Below are 22,737 nucleotides of genomic sequence, written 5' to 3'. Positions count from 1 at the left end.
TGGTTAAAAGAAAACAAACAGAGAGTAGGGCTAAATGGTACATTTTCTCAATGGAGAAAGGTGAATAGTGGCATGTTCCAGGGATCTGTTCCGAGACCACTGCTTTTCAACATTGTTATAAATAACCTGGAAATGGGAACAAGTGAGGTAATCAAATTTGATGATGACATAAAATTATTCAAAGTTGTTAAACACAAGATGATTTTGAGAAATTGTAAGAGAACCATGCAAAAGCAGGAGACTGGGCATGCAAATGGCAAATTAAATTTAATGTGAACAAGTGCAAAGTGATGCACTTAGGAAAGAGTAACCCAAATTATAGCTACACAATGCAAATTTCCACATTAGGAGTCCTCCTTCAGGAAAAAGATCTAGGCATCATAATTGATAATACATTGAAATCGTCTGCTCAGCGTGCAGCCAAGAAAGCAAATAGAATGCTAGAAATTATTAGGAAAGAAATGGAGAATAAAACAGAGAATATCATAATTTCTCATCTTGAATATTGTGTGCAGTTCTGGTCATGGCATGTCAAAAAAGATATAGCAAAATTAGAAAAGATTCAGAGAAGGGCAACTAAAATGATAAAGGGGATGGAATGATTCCCCTATGAGGAAAGACTAAAGAGGTTAGGACTCTTCAGCTTGGAGAAGAGACAGATATAACAGAAGTCTATAAAATAATGAATGAAGTGGAAGGAGTAAATGTGATTCGGTTGTTTACTCTTTTAAAAAGTGCAAAGACTAGGGGACACACAATGAAGTTACTAAGTTGTACATTTAAAACTAATAAGAGAAAATGTTGTTTTACTCAATGCATAATTAAGCTCTGGAATTTATTGCCAGAGGATGTGGTGAAAGCTGTTAGTGTAGCTGTGTTTAAAAAAGATTTGGACAAGTTCCTAGATGGAATAAGCAACATTGAATCCATTTTCCTTTTGGGATCCTGCCAGGTATGTGTGATCTGGATTGGACACTTTTGATAACTGGATACTGGACTTGATGGACCTTTGGCCTGACCAAGTATGAGAAATTTTATGTCATTATATGGCCAGGTAGATCTTGTCCATTTATAAATTTGTGTTATTCTATTTGTACCCCACTGTGAACAACATATACATGTGAGTTGTACATTTTTAAAAATAAAATAAATAAAAAATGAAGTCGGTAACTGAGGAGGTGACTGAGGAGGTAACTGAGGAGGTGTTCATCCCTGGTGAACATTATCTGACTGGCTGGACTCCATTGCAAGAGAGTGGTGAGGATTAGAACTGGTTCACAGGGGTTCTGCTGGAGAACCCCTTATGACAGGAGTAGTGTAACTCCCTTTTGTGGGAATAAATTCGATATTCTGCAAAGGAGAGGTTGAAGAGTGCCCTCCTTGTCCTTAGCCGCTAGGAAGGTAAAGAAATTCCTCAACAACTCTGCCACTTGGAACATGAGCTGACATGCCCTTTGGACGGGTGCTGGAGGTGGAACATCCTCTTCAGAGACAAGGATGGAATCATCCTCTATTTCCTCTAGGCTTTGTAAAATTTGTTGTGGGGGGACTGTTAGAAATTAAGGGCACCAGGAAGGAAATGAGGTCTGGTGAGTCCAGATGAAAACTTTGTTCCAGTAGCCTTGATGGAGACATTGCTCTTTTAATTTGCAGATGAAAGTGAAGCATCTCTCTACCTGCTCCTGATATCCTTTGTAAATGAACAGAAGCTATCGGGCGGATTTTAAAAGCCCTGCTCGCGTAAATCCGCCCGGCCTTGTGCGCCGGCGCGCCTATTTTGCATAGGCCGCCGGCGCACGCAGAGCCCCGGGACGCGCGTAGGTCCTGGGGTTTTTTGAAGGGGGCGTGTACGGGGGGGGGGGCCGGATGACACGGCGTTTCGGGGGCGGGATGCGGCGTTTTGGGGGCGGGACGCCGGCCCGGGGGTGTGGTCCAGGCCTCCGGACCAGCCCCCGGGTCGGAAGACGGCGCGCCAGCAGTCCGCTGGCGCGCGTAGATTTACGTCTGCTTCTCGCAGGCGTAAATCTAGGGACAAAGGTAAGTGGGGGTTTAGATAGGGCCAAGGGGGTGGGTTAGGTAGGGGAAGGGAGGGGAAGGTGAGGGGAGGGCGAAAGGAAGTTCCCTCTGAGGCCGCTCCGATTTCGGAGCGGCCTCGGAGGGAACGGAGGCAGGCTGCGCGGCTTGGCGCGTGCAGGCTGCCCAAAATCGGCAGCCTTGTGCGCGCCGATCCAGGATTTTAGAGGATATGCGCGGCTATGCGCATATCTTATAAAATCCTGCATACTTTTGTTTGCGCCTGCTGCGCAAACAAAAGTACGCGATCGCACTTTTTTTCAAAATCTACCCCATTGTGCATTGACGATGCAGAAGCTTGCTCAGCCAATTGAGATGTCGAGGCTTGCTACCTCAAGTTCTCCAGGGTTCAGTGCATCGAGTGCTCTTTAGCCCGATGCATATGCTGGAGAGTGATGCCACAAGGGCGTTGATGAAACATGCCCTGATGGCACTAGTTGCTGGTGTGCCAATGATTGATGCTCTGATACTTTTTCGTCATTGGTGTACCACCGGCATCAAATAGTGGTGCTTTTTCTTTTAACTAGCCCCTGAGCACCGTAAAGCCTGCGACAGGCTTGTCAATGTCTGGGAATGTCAGTTTTTCTGTTTGCTCAACCCCATGAAGGTGGAGTAGCTCAAGAGCTGCTCTAGCAAGGGGGAGGCTTACTTGAGGAGCTCCTACTCAACTCAGTACCTGTGGAGCTTGATTTGGCTCCACTCCATTCAGCGAACTGGCTGTGGGGTGAATTTTAAAAGAGTTGTTTGCATTGAAAGGCCCTTATGTGCGAGTATATGGGCTGAATGCGAGCAACTCATATTTTAAAACCGCCAAATGATGTGTGTATCTGCGCTTGCACAACAGAACACACAAAAAAAGGGTCGGATTTGGGGTGGGGCAGGGGCGTTCTGGGTGGGGAACAACATTTATGTGCCTAAAACCCTATTTTAAATCCAGCGATCGCAGCACACATTAAGCTCTTACCTGCGCATATTTACTTCCGCTTTTTCAGGTGGAAGTCAAAATAAAACTCTTTATAGCCAAAAACTGACTGGGTGAGGGATATGGGTAAACTGGGGGGAATGTAGGCTAAAGAGCCTAAGGGGTCTTGATGACCTAGAGATAGGCTGGTGGACTGGATGCATGTTTTAAAATGTGCTCACTTGCGCTTGTAAAAGCTGACAAGTACTAAGGAAAGATACGCTAATAAAGTTTCCTCGCATAACTGCTTAAAATTAGGAGCACACATACGCACTAGGCATATTTTAAATAGTAAGCGAGCACTTGCATTGACAATTTAAAATTCCAGTGTATGTAACTCACATGCAAGCGCAATTTAAAGTTAGTGTTTGTAGCTTTTCAGAAACTTATGCAGTTTCTCCATCTTCCAGGCCTTGGACCTCTGATAGCATGGAGACATCTGGCTGCAATATAGCAGTTGGCCTGGTTGTGATTTGGTGCTATGCACCCCTATCAGACTGATAGTGGACTTTTTGGTGCCAGACATTTTTGTGAAAAAAAGATGATTTATGTATTTTCTGTTGTTTTTTTTTTAAATCAGCACTGAAAAGTGCTGTTTGGGAGCTACTGAGGCAACGAGGCAATATAATAATTGAAAACGTCTGAGTGCTCGCTTTGGCAGCACATATACTAAAACTGGAAATGAAAAAGTTTGAACAAATAATACCATGAGATATCAATCAAGAAAAACACAGAGAGAAAAAGTGCACATCTGTGCTGGAGTTCAGCCAAAAAAAAGACAGAGGGACTCACAAGGCAATGACTGCACGGGAATTCTCATATATACTCAGTACAGCAAAAGTTCTATGAGCTTAAAAATAACGGTCGGTTAGGCGGCAGCGAATGATGTCACCCATGTTGTGGCTAATTTAGCCCTGCTTGTTGACAGAAAAATAATGGAGGTAATTTTCAAAAGGATTTATATGCAGTGGCAATTTTCAAATCCTCATCTACATGCATAAATCCTTTTGAAAATTACCTCCATTTTGTTAGGAAAAACGTTTTTTGTTCAATTCATTTTTACATTTTGGAGCAATTTTCTAAAAGCCTATCTAGTTGTAAAGCCCACAGGTAGTTTGTACCCATAGATTTTGTAGCTAATTTTCAAAGTGAAATTATATGAATAGTTTCCCACATCTGCTCTTTGTGTGGGCACAATTTTGCTTGAAAACATAAATAGATGTGAAAATCAAATGTACATGCATTGCTTTTCAGTTCTGGGAACGTATCTCTTAAATGCACTAAAAAGTATCCTCTGAGAAATAAACAGGGGCATAGGAATCCTCAAACTCCAAATCAGAGAGGATATACTGAACAGATATCTGGGAATGTGCAGAGCCTAGACCTGAAGACCACTGTGGCCTAAAAAGTTTCAAATGTAACTCAGCATGGATGGCAACAGCATTGACATACTTGGCACTGAAGGGGAGGCATTGAGAGGCATCTCACTTGATGCCAGAACTTTAATGCACTTGACATATCAAGCAAACACCTTGAAGATTCTCTTGTCCAGCTGTGTCTTGGTTGGTCTTGTAGGAGAGCTGTCATCTTCCATGGTTACTGAAAGGTCACAGCTGAAGTCTACAGGTGAAGACTGCTGCAGCAGTGTTTGACCCCAGGAGGCACAGCTGACTCCCAGACTTAGCACTTAGGATGATGCATAGCATTATGCATCTCCATGCTCTTGTGTGTCAAAGGGGCATGCTGATGCTTCAGATCTTCTCTCTGACCTTGCACTTGAGCAACCAGAACTCTCGCCTTGATTTGAGTTGGGGGAGTGAGACTCGTCTCAACTCCTAGGCCTGTTCCTGGATCAAGAAGCCAAAACAGTTAAGGGCCTCTTCAATGCGGCCTGGTCACTAGTGGTTGATGCAGCTCCCTGATTCCTATCAAACTAAAGCAATAAGATGGAGGAAATTCTAAATAAAAACAGTGATTTGTTTTAGATGTCATATGGTATGCAAAACAGACAAAAAAATCTTTTGAGTATTTGCTCTGTATTACATGGGATTAGATAAAGTTTTACATATTTCAGAAAACATAATTATTGAAAAAATATCGTGAATAAAAGTGGAAAGTCACTAACCTATCTGACTTAAGGAGTCCAATCCAGCTGGGATAAATAGTGGCTTATTGATATCAACAGATAACGACTTGCTGTGTGAATGTAAAAGGAAGCAAAATTAGGTTAACATGCAATTGGTGCATAGAATATGACAATTTTGCAATTAGATATAATGATAGAGAAAAAAATAAAGAAAGCTGTGTAATATTGCAAGAATAGTATAAGTCCTCAGCATAGACAAAGAACTCAAACACCATTTTTTTCTAATGGTTCAACTTGTGACCTATAAGCAAAAGTCTAGCTTGGCATTCGTTATCCAGAAAAAAAATGAATGTGATTTTATTACATAATGGTATTTGGTTTCACAGGACCTTCATCAAGGTGTTACATATTCCACCAGCGTGGTGAACAAAGATTCTTTGGAACAGAAACTTCAATACATAAGAACAATTTTTGGTTACATGTTTTGTATACAGAGTGCTGCTAGGCTTTGTGGTTAGACATGAGAAAGCAAGAGTGCTGGGTTTGAACTAAACTGTGCAGTATAAATCAGGAAGACCACAAAAAATGTCCTAGATAAAGGGGCTGATGTAATAAGGTGCACTGAAGCTGCCGCAGGTTTGTGTGTGCATGTATGAGTGTTTGTATGCGCTTTTTCCCGTGCAAAATCCTGTACGGGCAAGTAATAAGGGTTTTGTGAGCGGGAAAAAAGTGCATATGAACGCACTTACTGAAACGAAGTTTTTCTTGCACAAATGCTTGCTAACGGCATACAAAGGAGGCGATTATCTAATTCTAGGCAATGCAGGGCGCCGCGGTAATGCTACTGTGGGTTTTTTCCTGCGGGTTTTTTACCGCCACGGTCAGGGCATGAGTTAAGTGTCAACGCTGACTCGAGGGGCCTATCTCAGCACCCAACCAGCCTGAAAAGCACCTAGCTGAGTGTCTACCTCACATCCGAGCAGCCAGATTCACAAGGAGCTGAGCACCTATGTCAGCACCTGAGCATCCAGATACACGGCCAGAAGAGCACCTAGCTCAGTGATGGGTAACCTATGACACGCGTGTCAGAGGTGACACGCCGAGACGTTTTTGCTGACACGCGCAGCGTTTCAAGGACTATCGGGAATTTTTTTTTTTTTATCGGCTGCGCCGAGCCTTTTCTTTTTCAGCTGCGCTGACCCTTTAAAATTTGTTTTTTTAGTATCCCCCTACCCTCCGGACCCCTCCACCAATGCCTCCGGGCGCAGGGAGGCTCATGCGGCGCAGCGATGAGGCTCAAGACAAAGATCGCATTTAAACGCGCTGATGCTCTTCCTCCTTCCTGTCTGTGCGGCCCCGGAAGTAAAAGTTGCCGGAGCCGCGTGGGCAGGAAGGAGGAGCAGCATTTGCGTTTATGGGCCGCCGCGAATTCCAAGTCGCAGCGGCCCAAGAAGAGGAAGAGGCCCGGTAGCAGGGCCACCGCGGCCCGAGAAGATCAGGGCTGCTGCAGAGCCCATCCTGCGGCGACCCGCGAAGAGGAGGCCCAGAGGTGAGAGAGAGGCTGAGGGTCTGTAGAGTGTGCATGTGTGCGTGTTTGAGATGAGCTCACAGACTGTGTGTGGGAGTGAAGACCTGAATGTTTGCAGAGACAGCATGTGAGAGCCTGTGTATATGAATGATTGTATGAGAGAGAGAGCATGTGCCAGTGAGAGCCTGTGTGTATGAATGATTGTATGAGAGAGAGAGCATGTGCCAGCGAGAGCCTGTGTGTATGAATGATTGTATGAGAGAGAGAGCATGTGCCAGTGAGAGCCTGTGTGTATGAATGATTGTATGAGAGAGAGAGCATGTGCCAGTGAGAGCCTGTGTGTATGAATGATTGTATGAGAGAGAGAGCATGTGCCAGTGAGAGCCTGTGTGTATGAATGATTGTATGAGAGAGAGAGCATGTGCCAGTGAGAGCCTGTGTGTATGAATGATTGTATGAGAGAGAGAGCATGTGCCAGTGAGAGCCTGTGTGTATGAATGATTGTATGAGAGAGAGAGCATGTGCCAGTGAGAGCCTGTGTGTATGAATGATTGTATGAGAGAGAGAGCATGTGCCAGTGAGAACCTGTGTGTATGAATGATTGTATGAGAGAGAGCATGTGCTAGTGAGAGCCTGTGTGTATGAATGATTGTATGAGAGAGAGAGCATGTGCCAGTGAGAGCCTGTGTGTATGAATGATTGTATGAGAGAGAGAGCATGTGCCAGTGAGAACCTGTGTGTATGAATGATTGTATGAGAGAGAGCATGTGCCAGTGAGAGCCTGTGTGTGTGTGAGAAAGAGAAATGCATGTGAGAATGAGAACCTGACTGTGTGTTTGAGGGAAGAAGATGGAGAGAAAAGAAACAGAAAAAAAGACAATATAAAAGGAATTGGCAAAAAAATAAGAAAGGGAAGGTGGAAAAAAAAGCCTGTGACCAACCAATTAGAAAACTAAGATCAGACAGCAAAGGCAAAAAAAAAAAAAATTACTTTTTAGTGATTGGCACATGTAATCTTTGGGAATGTGCAAGAATAGCACTTTCTCTACGGATCTCACAATGTACGAGATCAGCATGGAGAAAGTGGAAGCCCACGGGGCCTGCACAGAGGAGGCAGCAGAATGGACTTCAGTGTCAGTAGCAGCAATTGGCGCCTCCCCAATAGCCAAGCGGCAGCAGTGACAGTGGCAGCAGAGGAATGAGAGAGGCTCCGAGGTTGCTGGCAAAAGAGAGGGGGGTCTGCCTTTAGTGTGTGCATGTGTATGAATGGGAGTCTGCCTGGGGGTGTGTGTGTGTGAATGCATGGGTGCCTGCCTGGGGGTCTGTGTGTGTGAGAATGAATGTGTGCATGCCTGTGTGTGTGTGTGAATGCATGGGTGCCTGGGGGTCTGTGTGTGTGAGAATGAATGTGTGCATGCCTGGGGGATGGGGAGGGAGTGGTGTGAATATGAATGGGAGCCAATAAAAGAAACCGACTGACAGATGAAGTTTGTAACGCTTGCTTGGGCTTGAAGTGTACGAAATACCAACCCTCAATTGAAGATTTAGCCAATGAAATTCAGCAACAAAAAAGTCACTAAGCAGATAAGGTAAAGAATTATTTGTTTTTGCTTTATTAATAAATACAGTACATATATTAAAATTATAACTTTTATTATTGATTAGAGCTACAAATATCACAAAATTATGGATTTTTCTAGAAGTGACACACCACCCGAGTTATGCTCGGTTCTTTTATGAATTTTGACACACTGAGCTCAAAAGGTTGGCCATCACTGACCTAGCTCAACCAGATTAGTTTGGCGCCTTTCTGGGCACCCGATCATCCTGATTCATGATGAGCTGAGCGCCTATGTCAGCACCCGAGTGTCCATATACATGGCTAAAAGAGCGCCTAGCTCAGTGCCTGAGCAGCAAGATTAGCTAGGCACCTTTCTGGCCGTCTGATTGTCCAGATTTGCTCCAGGCTGAGCGCCTATGTCAGCACCCAAGCATCCAGATTGGTGCCCAGCTGAGCACCTATCTTGCTGGCATGCCAGTGTGAATTATCACCCATGAAAATATTTGCCATGTTTTCTGCAGCACAGTTATTTGAAATATTAAAAATACATTCCCGGGTCATACTTTCACTAATAGGGAGACTTATTCGCTAGCTCGCTTTTATGCACAGATTATCAGCGTGGGTTTTGAGCACAGATGTTTATTACATTTGCCGTGGATCTTATTACATCGGCCCCAAAGAATGGTATCTTAGAAGTGGTCATGTACTGTGGCTGACAGCTGAGATGTAGCCTTAGTAATGTCAACAGGAATAGCTGGACAAGTTGGTCTTTTTGTATCATAATGTACTATATTATTATAACAGAGGGAGCCAAGAGTAATGTTAAATTTTTATTTGTTTTTAAATTTGAAAACATTGTTCTTTTGTATTGAAAACTTTTATTAACAATGCAGATCTAGGGAAAAGTGTCCAATATCAGCAGGAAGTTTCCTAAATGGACAAGTGTTTACATGATATTTGGCAATATCTTCTTTAATTTTAGACTATAAAATAGATATACCCGTGTTTACAATTAAATATTTCAAATTTTATTCCTTATGATATTTAAAACACATGAAACATACCCTACTATGTCAAAACATTCATACCTCATTCATTCATCTAAACATCATACCAACACAATATGTTAAAATTCACAATACATCACCATTTAGCTTTAACAGTCAATGAACAAATATTACAAAAATATTGCAACAATCCCTAATTACACTGTAAACAATTTAGCAAATTTAGCAAATGTCCCTGTCGGGACATTTGCTAAATAAGGTTAACAAGGGACATTTGTCTAAAAAGGAATTAATATTGAAGGGATATTTGTTAAATTAGGTTAAAAAAGGATATCTGTTTAACAAGCAGTTAATTGAGAGTTTAGGGAACATTAACATTAAATAATTGTTACAAAATTGTTTGTGAAATAAATTGTTTACAGTGTAATTAGGGATTGTTGCAATATTTTTGTAATATTTGTTCACTGACTGTTAAAGCGAAATGGTGATGTATTGTGAATTTTAACATATTGTGTTGGTATGATGTTTAGATGAATGAATGAGGTATGAATGTTTTGACATAGTAGGGTATGTTTCATGTGTTTTAAATATCATAAGGAATAAAATTTGAAATATTTAATTGTATATTATTGTATAATAATATACGGGTATATTATTTGTGAACTTACTAATGGAAATACCTGTGGTAAACCCAGTATAGCTTAACAATATATATAAAATAGATATGACAGAAAAGAACTGAAAGTTAATTACATAGCCCAGGAGTTATTTTATTACCATGTTAAACTAGAAATACAACTAGAAAAATGAATTAAAATTCTACCTCTTTTCAAGTCCAAAAGCCAAATGATTAATAAGAGCACGTGTTTTTAGCATGTGCACTTCAGATTTGCTTGTAAACTAAAAGAGATTAGAGACAAATTAATGGCACATTCTTTTACTACACAGCAAGATCAAACATAAGATTTTATTGAAATAAGATTTAGAATGATATTAATTTTGATTTATGCAGCACAATTTACTATTTAATACTGAAAAATATATGAAATCAGTCACCTCAGAGATGGAAGCTACAGAGGGATTTCTGATGCCTGCACTATAAAAAATGTTTCTAAAGGGTTGAGTCTTATTTGGATTGGTTTTCTTAAGTAGTTTTGATTTCATTTGTTTTTTGGCCACACACCACTTAGTAAGGTTAGACAGTTTAAAGTTCAGGAAATAAATAATAAAACATAGTGAATGATGGTAGAAATAAGAATGTTGTGAGTACTCTTAGTGCAATGATTGTGAACTGATTAAGGGACCGATGGAAAAAGCTGACATTAAATGTGTGCGCTGAAATTCAGTGCACAGGTTCTTAATGCACAAGCTAATTTATTTTTTAACTCCCAACGCAATGTGCTAATGCATCAGGAGTTAAAACAAAATGCTTACAAAACAGAAAATGCATGCAAGGAAAAGTCTTGGTACACAGCAAAACATGGATTTATGCACAAATCCTGTTTTCTGTGTATAAAATATGATTCATGTGCATATTCTGCACATAAAACATTTTCTGCCCATAGGCGGAGTGGCACAGTAGTGCCTCTTTGAGGCTATGTGGGAACTTGACCCTAAAACAAGCTCCTCTTTGGCCTGGATATTTGGCACCTTCAAAACAGGGCACCCTAGGCAGTTGCCTGTTGTGTATGGGCCAAATCTGGGCATGGTTAAAGGCCGCATTCTAATAACCATCTAGTTCATGATGACCACGCAGGCCTCAGCTCAAGAATGTCAGTATGATATTACTGCCACATTACTTTCTCACTCCAAGCCCATACTTCAGTTGTTCATATTAAAATCACATTACATATTTTAGCATAATGTCTGCATGAAGATTTAGAAAAGTAGCACCTCAGTTTGCAGAGATTCAATGTAATGGCACAGCAAACTTTAAATGCTAACCGAGGAATGAAACAAATACCTTAATAAAAAGGGTATCTTAATAATTTTAACTGAGATCTGATGTCTTCTACATTTATTTTCATAACACGCTCCAAAATAAATTGTTATACCTACATATAAAGATTCACCACTAAAAAAACAAACAAAAATTTCAGGGGCAGAAGTTACCTTCAACAACCTCAAGCCAAAACTGATAAAGATTAGAATAAAAAGTTCACAAAACTCCCACGATTCTGAATTCACAAGATATGGGGGAAAACATTGCATATTTTAATTTTAGCACTGCAATATTTTTCAGAAGGTTTACATTTCTGGCAACTGCTTATACAATTACTTTCAATTCTTTGTGAAGTTTACCTGAATTTTATCCAGACATTGAACTTAGCCTATGCTGGGATATGAGGAAAACCTGGAGTGCTTCAAATGTACATACATTTTATATATTTATTTATTTATTTATTTATTTATTTAAAGAATTTATATACCGGGGTTCCTGTATAGTATACATATCACCCCGGTTTACAAGGAACCATAATTATCGCTAAGGAACCGTAACTATCGCTTCATTTAGCGGTTTACATTGAACATTTAGTGGTTTACATTGAACATTTAGCGGTTTACATTGAACATAGTTAATTTGAGAAAACATAATAAAACATAAATAAACATAAATAAACATAAATAAACATAAAATAGTTAATTTGAGAAAAAGTATATAATATGGTTAACCAGAAATAAATAGTACTGGGAAGGATTGTATTTATAACAGCTGTTGGCTTACATAAACAATAAATCAGTTTCTCCCTTATTAGAATACAGTTTCTTCCATAAGCACAATAATTAAACCAGAACAGGACTGGTACCAGAACAGGGTACCAGAACAGGACTGGTACCTATATATATATATATATATATATATATATATATATATATATATATATATATAGGTAGTATGAACAGAATTAAACCAGAACAGGACTGGTACCAGAACAGGGTACCAGAACAGGACTGGTACCCTGGAAACACCAGGTCTAAACAAAATTTACATACTGACATCAACAGCCAAGACCCTTCTACTTCAAAAATACATTGTCTAGACACAAACCATTAATGAAGCTCCATAATAATGTGCAACAAATCGAAGAGTCTTACAGATCACTTTCCTCTTCTCAGAGTCAAAATCCTAAAGAAATGCAAAATCAGAAATTTAGTTTTCATATTTCACAGTAAAGATCAACTATTTTGTCCAAAGAAAAGTTGAATTGTACTAAGATTCAATATACAGCTGCAGGAACAGCCTGCCTGGTTTTGAACTAAATACAAAAACTTGATTTTAATCTTTGATTTTTCCTTCCTTTTCAATGTGACAAGACCTATTATATTATTATTAAAAAAGAATGACAATAAACCTAGATGTCAACATTCAGTCAACATGCAGTCAAGTTATCCAGATAAAATTAAGGTGAATAACTTGGGACTGATATTCAGAGGGACAAGTCTCCCACTGAATATATTCACCTAATGTTATCTGGGTAATGTTAGCCCAGTGGTTCCCAACCCTGTCCTGGAGACCCCCCAGCCAGTTGGGTTTTCAGGATATCCACAATGAATATGCATGAGAGAAAATTAGCATGTTATGTGTTGTGGATATCCTGAAAACCCGACTGGCTGGGGGAACCCCAGGACAGGGTTGGGAACCACTGCATTAGCCAGATAACTCTGAAGCTAATAGTCATTTACCCATAAGTTATCCTGCTAAATGCCTAGTTTTCAATATCTTATACTTGGAGGGGTTGTGGGGAGGAAGGGGGCTCACTGAGTGGGAGTATGGAAAACGGGCCTCTAGGCCTACATGCCACGAGGTTTTTTTTGTTTTCAGTACTGCCATTTAACCAGCTATATATTTTTTTTTATAAATAAGCCAGTTAAGTCTAAAGTTAGCAGGCTTTCTCTAGCCAGATAACTTTAAGCCTAACTGGTGATATTCAAAATAGCTGACTAGGTTAAAAAGTTATTCAGCTAAACGTAGCCAGATAACTTTATCCAGCAATATTCTGCAGGACATCTATCCCACTGAATATCCAGGCTAACTGTAGCTGGATGTGTTAACTGTTTTAGGATTTTTTGAGTATTGGCCTCTTTGAACCTAAGTGGATATACTCTGAATATAGCCAGGTAGATTTAAAATTTAAATTTATGAAAATATCAACAAACAGAGGACACTATATTTTCATATGTACACTGATGTCTGGTATTGCTAATTAGGCTATCCCATGTGTTGGTGATAGCCTTATTGGAATTATTAGTAATTAATACCATTTTTAACTTTCTGTTATTTTATGATTAAATGCACTTTTTTATTATCCAATGTCCCTCTCTTACACGGTCACCGTCTGTTGCCTTCTAACACCAGCACAAGTTGAAAACACTTTGGCTATGGGACATCACTGACATCGGATAATAAAAAGAAGTGCATTTAATCCTAAAACAACAGAAAGTTAGAAAAAATTAAAAATTAAAAACGGTATTAATTCCAATAAGGCTATTACCAACACATGGGAAAATATAGTGTCCTCTGTTTGTTGATATTTTGATATGGTTAAGAGAGGACCCCTTTGGGCTTTGTAGTTTTTGGTGTGATTCAGATTTAAAATTTAGCCAGATAAGTTTATCTCAATAAGTTTAACCCTACCCAACAATATTCAGAATAGAGATGGGTAACTAAAAACAAAAAAAGAAAAAGCTTTCTAGCCCAATACCACAGCATCTAATCCCCTCAAAAATACTTTAATGTATAAATTGGCTAGCACCCAATCTCCCTTCCAACCCATCTAACTCCCAAATTTAAAAAATAAAAAGAGGAATCCATTGCAACCCGAGGCCTGCACTCCCCTCTTCCACAATATTTAATGAAATGGCATGAAGCCCCTTCCTGCCCTACACCCCACCCTCCCTATCAACCCACAACCTCTTCACTCCCCTTTTCCAAAATATTTAATGAAATGGCATGAAGCCCCTTCCTGCCCTATACCCCACCCTCCCTATCAACCCACAACCTCTTCACTCCCCTTTTCCACAATATTTAATGAAATGGCATGAAGCCCCTTCCTGCCCTACACCCCACCCTCCCTATCAACCCGCAACCTCTTGCTCACCCTCCTAACTTTCCCTGGTCCCACCAAAACCTCACCTGGGAGTGCAGTACAGTCTTACTCACTTCTGGCCACTTCCAGCATTGCTCTGACAGCAATAATATTAGTGTATGCTTCCAGCATTTGAAACATAGAAACATGATGGCAAAAAAAGACCCCATGGCCCACCTAGTTTGCCCATCCACCCAATTAATTTAGCATTACAATTCCCATTATTTCATTAGAAATCCCCTGTATTTACTGCATGCTTTCTTGGATTCAAATATTTTTCTCTACTACTACTTCTACTAGGAGGCTGTTCCACCATCCTTCATTACAAGCCGATATGTTGTAAGACCACCCAAAATGTGAAAATCACCAATTATTAACAGTATATTAATTAATGAACTTAAATGATGTGTTGTTCTGTATTTCTTGATTTCTTCAGATTAGCAAATGTTGTTGATCTCCTTACATGTAAGCAGTAAAGGGAAATATTACCAGAGCTGCTGGTGTGTTTATTGCCTAATAAACCTAGCCTAAGGGAGGTTTGGTAGGGCTCCATGAGTGCCCTAATTCTGGCTGACCTGGGAATACTGTCCCCATTGATAAGCATCAGGTCTAGAATCGGCCCCTCCCCGTGCTTTCTCCATTACCAGTTAACAGAACAGTTCTCTTTGCAGAAAATCTCCCTGCTTCTAGAAGACAGTGCAGCTGAGATGACCCAATCGATATCTGACAGATTAAAATACCCTAACAATAGTACCTTCATATTCACGGCAAACCTTTGAATATCCTCCATTAAATCTCTATCCATTTCTTCTGTTTTTGATGGAGGTCTGTATATGACACCAATATAAACAGATATTCCATTTCCTCTTTTCAGTTTAACCCACAGTGCTTCCTCCTTACCTCATAAGCCCAGCAATGCTGGTGCTTTAATATTGTTTTTTTATATATATATGTCACACCTTCTCCCTTCCTTCCTAACCAATCCTTCCTGAATAGATTGTAGCTCAGTATAACTATATCCCAGTCATGGTTAGTTTAAAGCCCTCCTCAGTACGCTTGCCATTCTATGTTGAAAGATGCTTTGCGGTCACAGCTATGCCGGAATCAGCCAGTAACAGGTAAAACTGCACTGCACTCCCAGCTGGGCTTTGGGAGGTCGGAACAGTAGGCTAGAGTGGGGGATTGGGGCAAGATGGAGCTCAGTGTTTTTTGTTAAATATCGTGAAGGGAGGTGGTTCAGACTCAGGTTGTTACAGCTGACCTCATTTTTTTTAAATTTTGGGAGTTGGGGGGAGGGGGAGGAAGGGTCGGAGAGCTAGACTGCACATATCTTAAGAGTATTTGGTTGGGGATTTGGCCAGAGGGTTTGGAAGTTTTTTCTAAATATATTTAACTGGTTATAATCTGAATATAGCCAATTAACTATCAAGTTATCCAGCACATACCCCGATAACTTTAGGGATTATATAAAGCAATCCTAGAGTTATCTGGCAAACTTAAGGACTGATTCATCTAGGCATTGTCTCACAGACAGAGAATAGGATACAAGCCTTAGTGAATCATGCAGTTAGCTGGTAATGCTGAATACTGGTCTTATACCATTGCTCTGTCCCAGAATGCCCCCGGCCTTCCCCTGATTTATCCAGCTAAAAACTTAGCTGGATAACTACTTAGCCAGATAAACTGGGGGTGGTGAAACCAATGGGATTTTCAAAACCCCTTACTTAGCCAGAAAATCCCTTTAAATATAGATCCACTAGGTGTTATTTTTTAATTTTTATTTACTACTGCAATAGACACAAAGAATAACAGTAAGTTCAAACAGAATTAAATACATCATTAAGATACAGTAATCCAAAGATATTTTCCCAAGTTGGGTCCTGCCTTTTTGAAATCCCAGAAGACAGACTAGGACTACCAAGGAATCTTCTGCAAATTTACTGGACAGTGAAATTAACTTTAAAATGTGGTTTGGATGAAAAGGGAGAGGAGATCAGTAGAAGTCCTATAAAATCAAACTTTAACCAGCAAAGTTTTCATGTAAATACTTTTAAATATCCACCATTTCTGACAATTAATTTGTTTCATCCTGTTTTTCATCTTACTGTGATGAGTATGACACTTAAGACAGAATGTGCTCTATTATGTGACAATTTTCAATTTTGCATACTGGATTTAATCTAGTAAGAAAAATCATACTGAAGAGGCTCATAAATTGGGAGATGGTCCCATAGCTCAAGCTATATTGCTTTGGAAAAGGCAATCTAGATCCCTTGAGGGCCAGGTGAGCCAGGATGTACCATGGAGGTGGAAAAGTGAAGAGATGGGGGCAGAAAACAATGAGAAGCAGAGACCAATAATATGGAAGAGGTAAGCCTGGCATAGCCCCTGCTCAGACGTTTACAAGGCATTCAACCTATATAAAGCAGAATGAAAATATAAAAAAACAGGAATTTTTTACCTGAAAAATATCATATTTGCTTCCAATAATCACTAAAGGAATTGGAAATGGGTCAATTAATTCTCGATCCTGTTAAAAAGAAAGCATATACTTCCAATTATTTCACATAACAATATTTGCTGTGAATAGAGAAACATATCCATATTTCTTAAACCTTTTCAGTCCAGGTAGCAGCAACTTATATATTAAGAGGTCAAAATTCACCACCTCTTAGCAGGATAAGTTTTGGAATTATCCAACTAAGTGTCGCCATTTCAATATCCAGCTGCTTTCAGCAGCTGCCACTTATCCAGATAACTTTTTAGCTAAAGTTATCTGGGATGTTCTGGGGTCAGGGCTACTTCTTCAGCTAACTTAAAAGGTTATTCACTAAGCCTTATCACACACATTAAATGCCTGATTTTGAAAGACATTTTCTCACTTTGCACAAAAAATACAGCACATTAAAAACATGTTTTGCTAATTTACATGTAAATATGCAAAACAGATGCAAAATATGCTGATAAAGGTTACCACTTCGCACAGGATAATATCATGCTTTAAAGCAGGACGTATCACAGATACTGGGCAAAAATAACAACTCAGAAGTTATTTGTGTCAAGACACAAAATAGTGCATGACAATCACTTTTCTCTTACAATATTTTTTGGTCCATACTTTTATGACCCATCTGCTTAGATCTAGACCACCTTGCTGGCCTGGTTACTTCCTGTCAAAATGTTTGACTATTACTGTCTGCTTTTGGCTACCTTGCAGCAGAGGGAAGCGAGCCAGCATCAGAGAAAGGCCAGGGAGGCTGAAATGCTACCTATGCCAGAGCCACAGCAGGAGGCATGTGGGCCACTAAGGCAGATGAGCCCACAAGGCTCATCTGCCTTGTGGGCCACATGCTTGCTCTTCCTGAGAAGGAGGTGATGAGGAGTTTATGGACTGAGCTCACAATCATGGCATTATTGGCCCAATTTTAAATGCCCGACGCGCGTAAAAAACGGGGGTTACGTGTGTGGCCAGACCTTGCACACACTGCCCGCATTTTAAAAGGACTCAGCAACATGCGTAACCCTTCTTATGCGCACAAGAACCGAGCCGAAGAAAAGGGGTGGTCCGGGGGCGGGGAGGGGCGGTCCAAAGCTGAATGTGGCCGGTACAACGGTTATTTGCCACTGTGCTGGCGCACGCAACTAAGTTCTAAAACGAGAAAAAAAAAAAGGTAAGGCCTTCTAAGGGATCGAGGAGGAGAGGGGAAGAGGGAGGGAGGGTAGGTAGGGGGGTAGGAAAGTTCCTTCCCAGTTTGCCTCCTTAATTGGAGCAGATTGGGGAGGGAACTGGGGGAGGCCCGATCTCGTCGCCATGCGTAAATTGCAATTTTCAACCCCCCTTGCGCACGCCACCCCTGATTTTATAACATGCGTGTGCTGGAATGCGCATCCATGAGCACATACCAGGTAGTGTACGCTGGATCGCGTATCCACGTGCACTTGCCTGGTAGCGTGCACACATGGACGCGCGTGTGTATTTTTAAAAAAATCTACCCCTATATGAAGGGCTAAAATAAGAACTGGATCCTGTCACAGCCAGGTCCCATCCAATTCCAGGCCTAGTGAAACAGTTGAGCTCACTGCATTTCCTAGTTTCTGGCTCCTTCTAAACAACTTTCAGTATTGAAGGGGCTATGTCACAAACAAGTTTTTCTAGATTTCTGCACCAGTGCTCCAAGCCTTCTGCAGTCATGTTTGTCAGCACATTATATTTTCCTCGCAGAGACATGAACTGGAGGCTGTGAAGATGGATTTCTATGCTGTAGAAGGGTTCCCTAATGTTTTGGGTGCCACAGACTGCACACGTGGCTCTCATTAACTGCAAGCTCTTTCACGCTCTCAATGAGCAAATTGTATGCAAGACACACATTCGCATCTTCTATGAGGTGGTGAACTTCCTGGGGGCCATCCACGACACCTATATCCTATGGTGCTCAGCTATTTGTCAGAAATTTGAGGAGGTGAGATATGGTGATGGTTACTGGATAAGACCTTCCATGCTCTGTTTTAAGGCTTTCTGCAAAATGGTTGGAAGAAAACAGGATATGATCAGCTATAATATGTAATGTCTACAGAGGTTATCTATATATATCCCTTTTACTGCCTATCCCAAATACAGAGTAAAGGTTCTTATGCATGGGGCCTTTACAGTCTGCACACAGAGCTGTTCCTAAAAATGTGTTGGCGTGTCAGCAGTTCCGGCATGACAACTGAGCATGCCTTTTACTGTGGGATCAATATCACACATGTACCTCCATAATCTCATTAATAAATCTGTAATGCACTGTAGCTGGTGATTCAGTGAACGGTAAGCTCTTTGGGCTGGGAACACTGAAGCTAACTGACAAAGTAGAAGTGATAAGTGGAAAAGTAGATATAAGATATAGGAACACAACACATGTAAGCTCTTGCTTTGAAAAGTACCTCACATGGAGATACAGTAAATGTCTGGTTCCATTCTACAGTACTCATTACAATCTTGGTGTAGATGTGATATTTCCACTAATAGCCTATTAAGATGCAGTCTGTGCTGTACCTATTTTGTCATCAGTTACTCTTGTAGTGCATGTTTTTGGCTTGCCCTGTCACCCCTTGTCAACATTTTAGGTGTTAAAACTCCTGGTTTGGGTTCTTTGTATATCTGCAGTAGCGGTTTTCTTATTGATCTGCCAGTGTCTTTGACAGACAGAGCTCTATCTGCTGACATGACACAGTCCCAAACTTAATGTAGGCTCACTTGCAAAAGCCATGAGAGGAGACAAGGCAACCCAGGTGTGGACAAAATGGTGGCCTTTGAGAAAGATCACCTGCTTTAATGTTATCTAACCCCAGACCCTAGCAGTCATGTTCTGTAATGGAATATGCAGGCTATAAATGTCAATAAATAAATAATTAAATACTAGCCTCTTTCTGTAAAGAAGCTAAAATTGCAAAAATATCTGCATGGCTAAGAGAGTTTGATGAAACTTTGCAAAATGATTCAAAAGAATGTCAACTATGAATATATGTTAAGGAAGTAATATTTGCTTATGATAGGGATGATAGCAAGGAAGACAAAACAATCTTTATTAACTAAAGTCAACCTCTAGAATCATGGTATAAGATAAAACTGGAAATTGGTTCTACAATGATAATGTGCTGTGGCAGTCAAAAAAGCAAACAGAAGCAAACAGAATGTTAGGAATTATTAGAAAGGGAATGGTGAATAAAACGGAAAATGTCATAATGCCTCTGTATCGCTCCATGGTGAGACCGCACCTTGAATATTGTGTACAATTCTGGTCGCCGCATCTCAAAAAAGATATAATTGCGATGGAGAAGGTACAGAGAAGGGTTACCAAAATGATAAGGGGAATGGAACAACTCCCCTATGAGGAAAGACTAAAGAGGTTAGGACTTTTCAGCTTAGAGAAGAGACGACTGAGGGGGGATATGATAGAGGTGTTTAAAATCATGAGAGGTCTAGAACGGGTAGATGTGAATCGGTTATTTACTCTTTCGGATAGTAGAAAGACTAGGGGGCACTCCATGAAGTTAGCATGGGGCACATTTAAAACTAATCGGAGAAAATTCTTTTTTACTCAACGCACAATTAAACTCTGGAATTTGTTGCCAGAGGATGTGGTTAGTGCAGTTAGTATAGCTGTGTTTAAAATAGGATTGGATAGGTTCTTGGAGGAGAAGTCCATTACCTGCTATTAAATTCACTTAGAGAATAGCCACTGCCATTAGCAATGGTTACATGGAATAGACTTAGTTTTTGGGTACTTGCCAGGTTCTTATGGCCTGGATTAGCCACTGTTGGAAACAGGATGCTGGGCTTGATGGACCCTTGGTCTGACCCAGTATGGCATTTTCTTATGTTCTTATGTTCTTAGAAGATCTAGAGGTTGATCAAACCTCAATTCCATTAGATCTGCATAAACCAGTACCTAGTAACTTCATTACATGTCCCCTAGCCTTTGTACTTTTTGGAAGAGTAAATAGCCAATTTTCATTTCTCTGTTCTACTGCATTCATTATTTTATTGATCTTTATCATATCTCCCCTCAGCCATCTCTTATTCAAGCTGGAAAGCCCTAACCTCTTTAGCTTTTCCTCATAGGGCAGAGAAAGACAAACACTACAGCTCATGGGCCAAATCCAGCCCTCACCAAATTTAATCCGGCTTACCTATCTGTAAAAGATTAACATATAATGTGGCTCATGCCATGTGTCAGGCAAAAAAAGGGCCTAACCTACACCACAGTGCTCGGCAGTGACGTGCTGGTGGAGTTCCCAACCCCACCAGCAAGAACAGCAGCACAGTGGACTGACATGTAGGTGGTACCCCCAACCAGCAGGACGAAAAGCGGCACAGTTGAAGATACGCTGGCAAGGTTCCCACCCTCACCAGCAGGAAGAAGAGCTGCGTGTTGGAAAGACACACTGGCAGAGTTTCTACCCCGCTAGCAAGAAGTGGGGCACATCGGATGATGCACTGGCAGGGTTCCTATCCCATAGAAACATATAGAAACATAGAAATAACGACAGAAAAGGACCAATCCAGTCTGCCCAACAAGCTCCCATACTTATCAGTTTACCAGACAGCCAAGGTCAGGGCTCTTGTTGCTTACTGTTTGAGTCCATTTTCCCTCCAACCCCTGCTGTTGAAGCAGACATCAATGTTGGAGTTGCATCAGAAGTGTAATATCAGGCTTATTGGTTACGGGTAGTAACCACCGCATCAAGCAAGTTACCCACGTGCTTATTTGTGATCACAGACTGTATGGTTCAATGATGGAGTTGATTCAACAGTATGAAGGCTTATTGGTTAAGGGTAATAACCGCCACACCAGCAAGCTATCCCGTGCCTCTTACTTCCTTTCCCTTCCTCTAGCCTTTAGGCAGCACACCCTCCAGCAGGAAGAAGAACGGCATGGTGGAGAGACGCGCTCTCAGGGTTCCCACTTCCACCAGCAGGAAGAAGAGCAGTGCGTTGGATGACATGCTAGCGACGTTCCTACTCCATGCCAGCAGGAAGAAGAGCAGTGCAGTGGATAAACTCGCTAGCAGGGTTCCCATCCCCACCAGCAGGAAGAAGAGCAGCACAGATGATGAAGCATTGGTGGGGTTCCCCCGCCAGCAAGAACAGGCCCTGCACGGTGGTGGGCCCAAAGTTAACCTACTGGTTGGGCTTCAGGCACCCAACCAGCAGGAAAAAGACCATAATAATGCCGGCAGGAAAAGTGAGTCATATGGTGAGAAGGGAAGGGAGTGAGGGTGGGAGTGACTAAGGGGAGAGAAGGGAAGGAAATGAAAGAGGGTATTGAGAGAGAAGGGAATGAAATGGGGAGGGAAAGTGACTGAGAAGGGAAGGAGTGGGGAAAGGGAGAGTAACTGAGAGGGAAGAAGTGAGTGGGGGGAGCCTCACAAATTGAGGGAAAGGAACCTGAGAGGGAAGGGAAGGAGATTCAGTGGGTAGGTGAGTGATAGAGAGGAGGAAAGGGAGTGAATGGAAGGGAGAGGTAAGTGAGGGGTGAATAACAGAAGGAAGAGAAGTGAATGACTGAAAAATGAGTGAAAGTGAAGGGGGAGGGAGAAAGTGGAAGAGGGTAATGGGAAGATAGGGTGTGTGTGTGTGTGTGTGTGATGTATGTGAAGTATAAATGAAAGAGAGGAGAAAATGTGTGTTCTCTCCACTAATCCACTATAATTTCTGGGTAACTGGAAATCAAAAGTTCATAGGAATGGAGAGTGGAAATTATTATGCTTATTTGTTTTAATTATTGGGTATTTGAAATATTATTTATTTTATTTATTTAATGAGTTTTATATATCGTCATTCAGTTTAGACATCACAACGGTTTACAAAGTTACAATGTTTAAGAGTGTTTAACAGTGTTTCAAAAAACGGTTTATATGGTTATTAACATAGAATATTTCATTTATGAAT

General features: G+C 41.0%; 1 protein-coding gene across 1 annotated transcript in view; it reads right to left on the bottom strand.

The window, feature by feature from the left end:
- DYNC2LI1 (dynein cytoplasmic 2 light intermediate chain 1) overlaps nucleotides 1-22,737 on the bottom strand; it is a 200,980-nt gene that overhangs the window by 85,751 nt on the left and 92,492 nt on the right. The window contains exons 7-10 of the mRNA XM_029593329.1: nucleotides 16,765-16,833; nucleotides 12,266-12,343; nucleotides 10,040-10,116; nucleotides 5,160-5,230 (exon numbers count right to left, since the gene is read on the bottom strand). Coding sequence (XP_029449189.1) covers nucleotides 5,160-5,230; nucleotides 10,040-10,116; nucleotides 12,266-12,343; nucleotides 16,765-16,833 — 295 coding nt within the window. The remainder of the gene's footprint in view (nucleotides 1-5,159; nucleotides 5,231-10,039; nucleotides 10,117-12,265; nucleotides 12,344-16,764; nucleotides 16,834-22,737) is intronic.

This window comes from Rhinatrema bivittatum, chromosome 3, assembly GCF_901001135.1.
Source record: "Rhinatrema bivittatum chromosome 3, aRhiBiv1.1, whole genome shotgun sequence".
NCBI lineage: Eukaryota > Metazoa > Chordata > Amphibia > Gymnophiona > Rhinatrematidae > Rhinatrema > Rhinatrema bivittatum.
The sequence above is the reverse complement of the archived record's forward strand: the minus strand, read 5'-3'. Positions and strand labels throughout refer to the sequence as shown.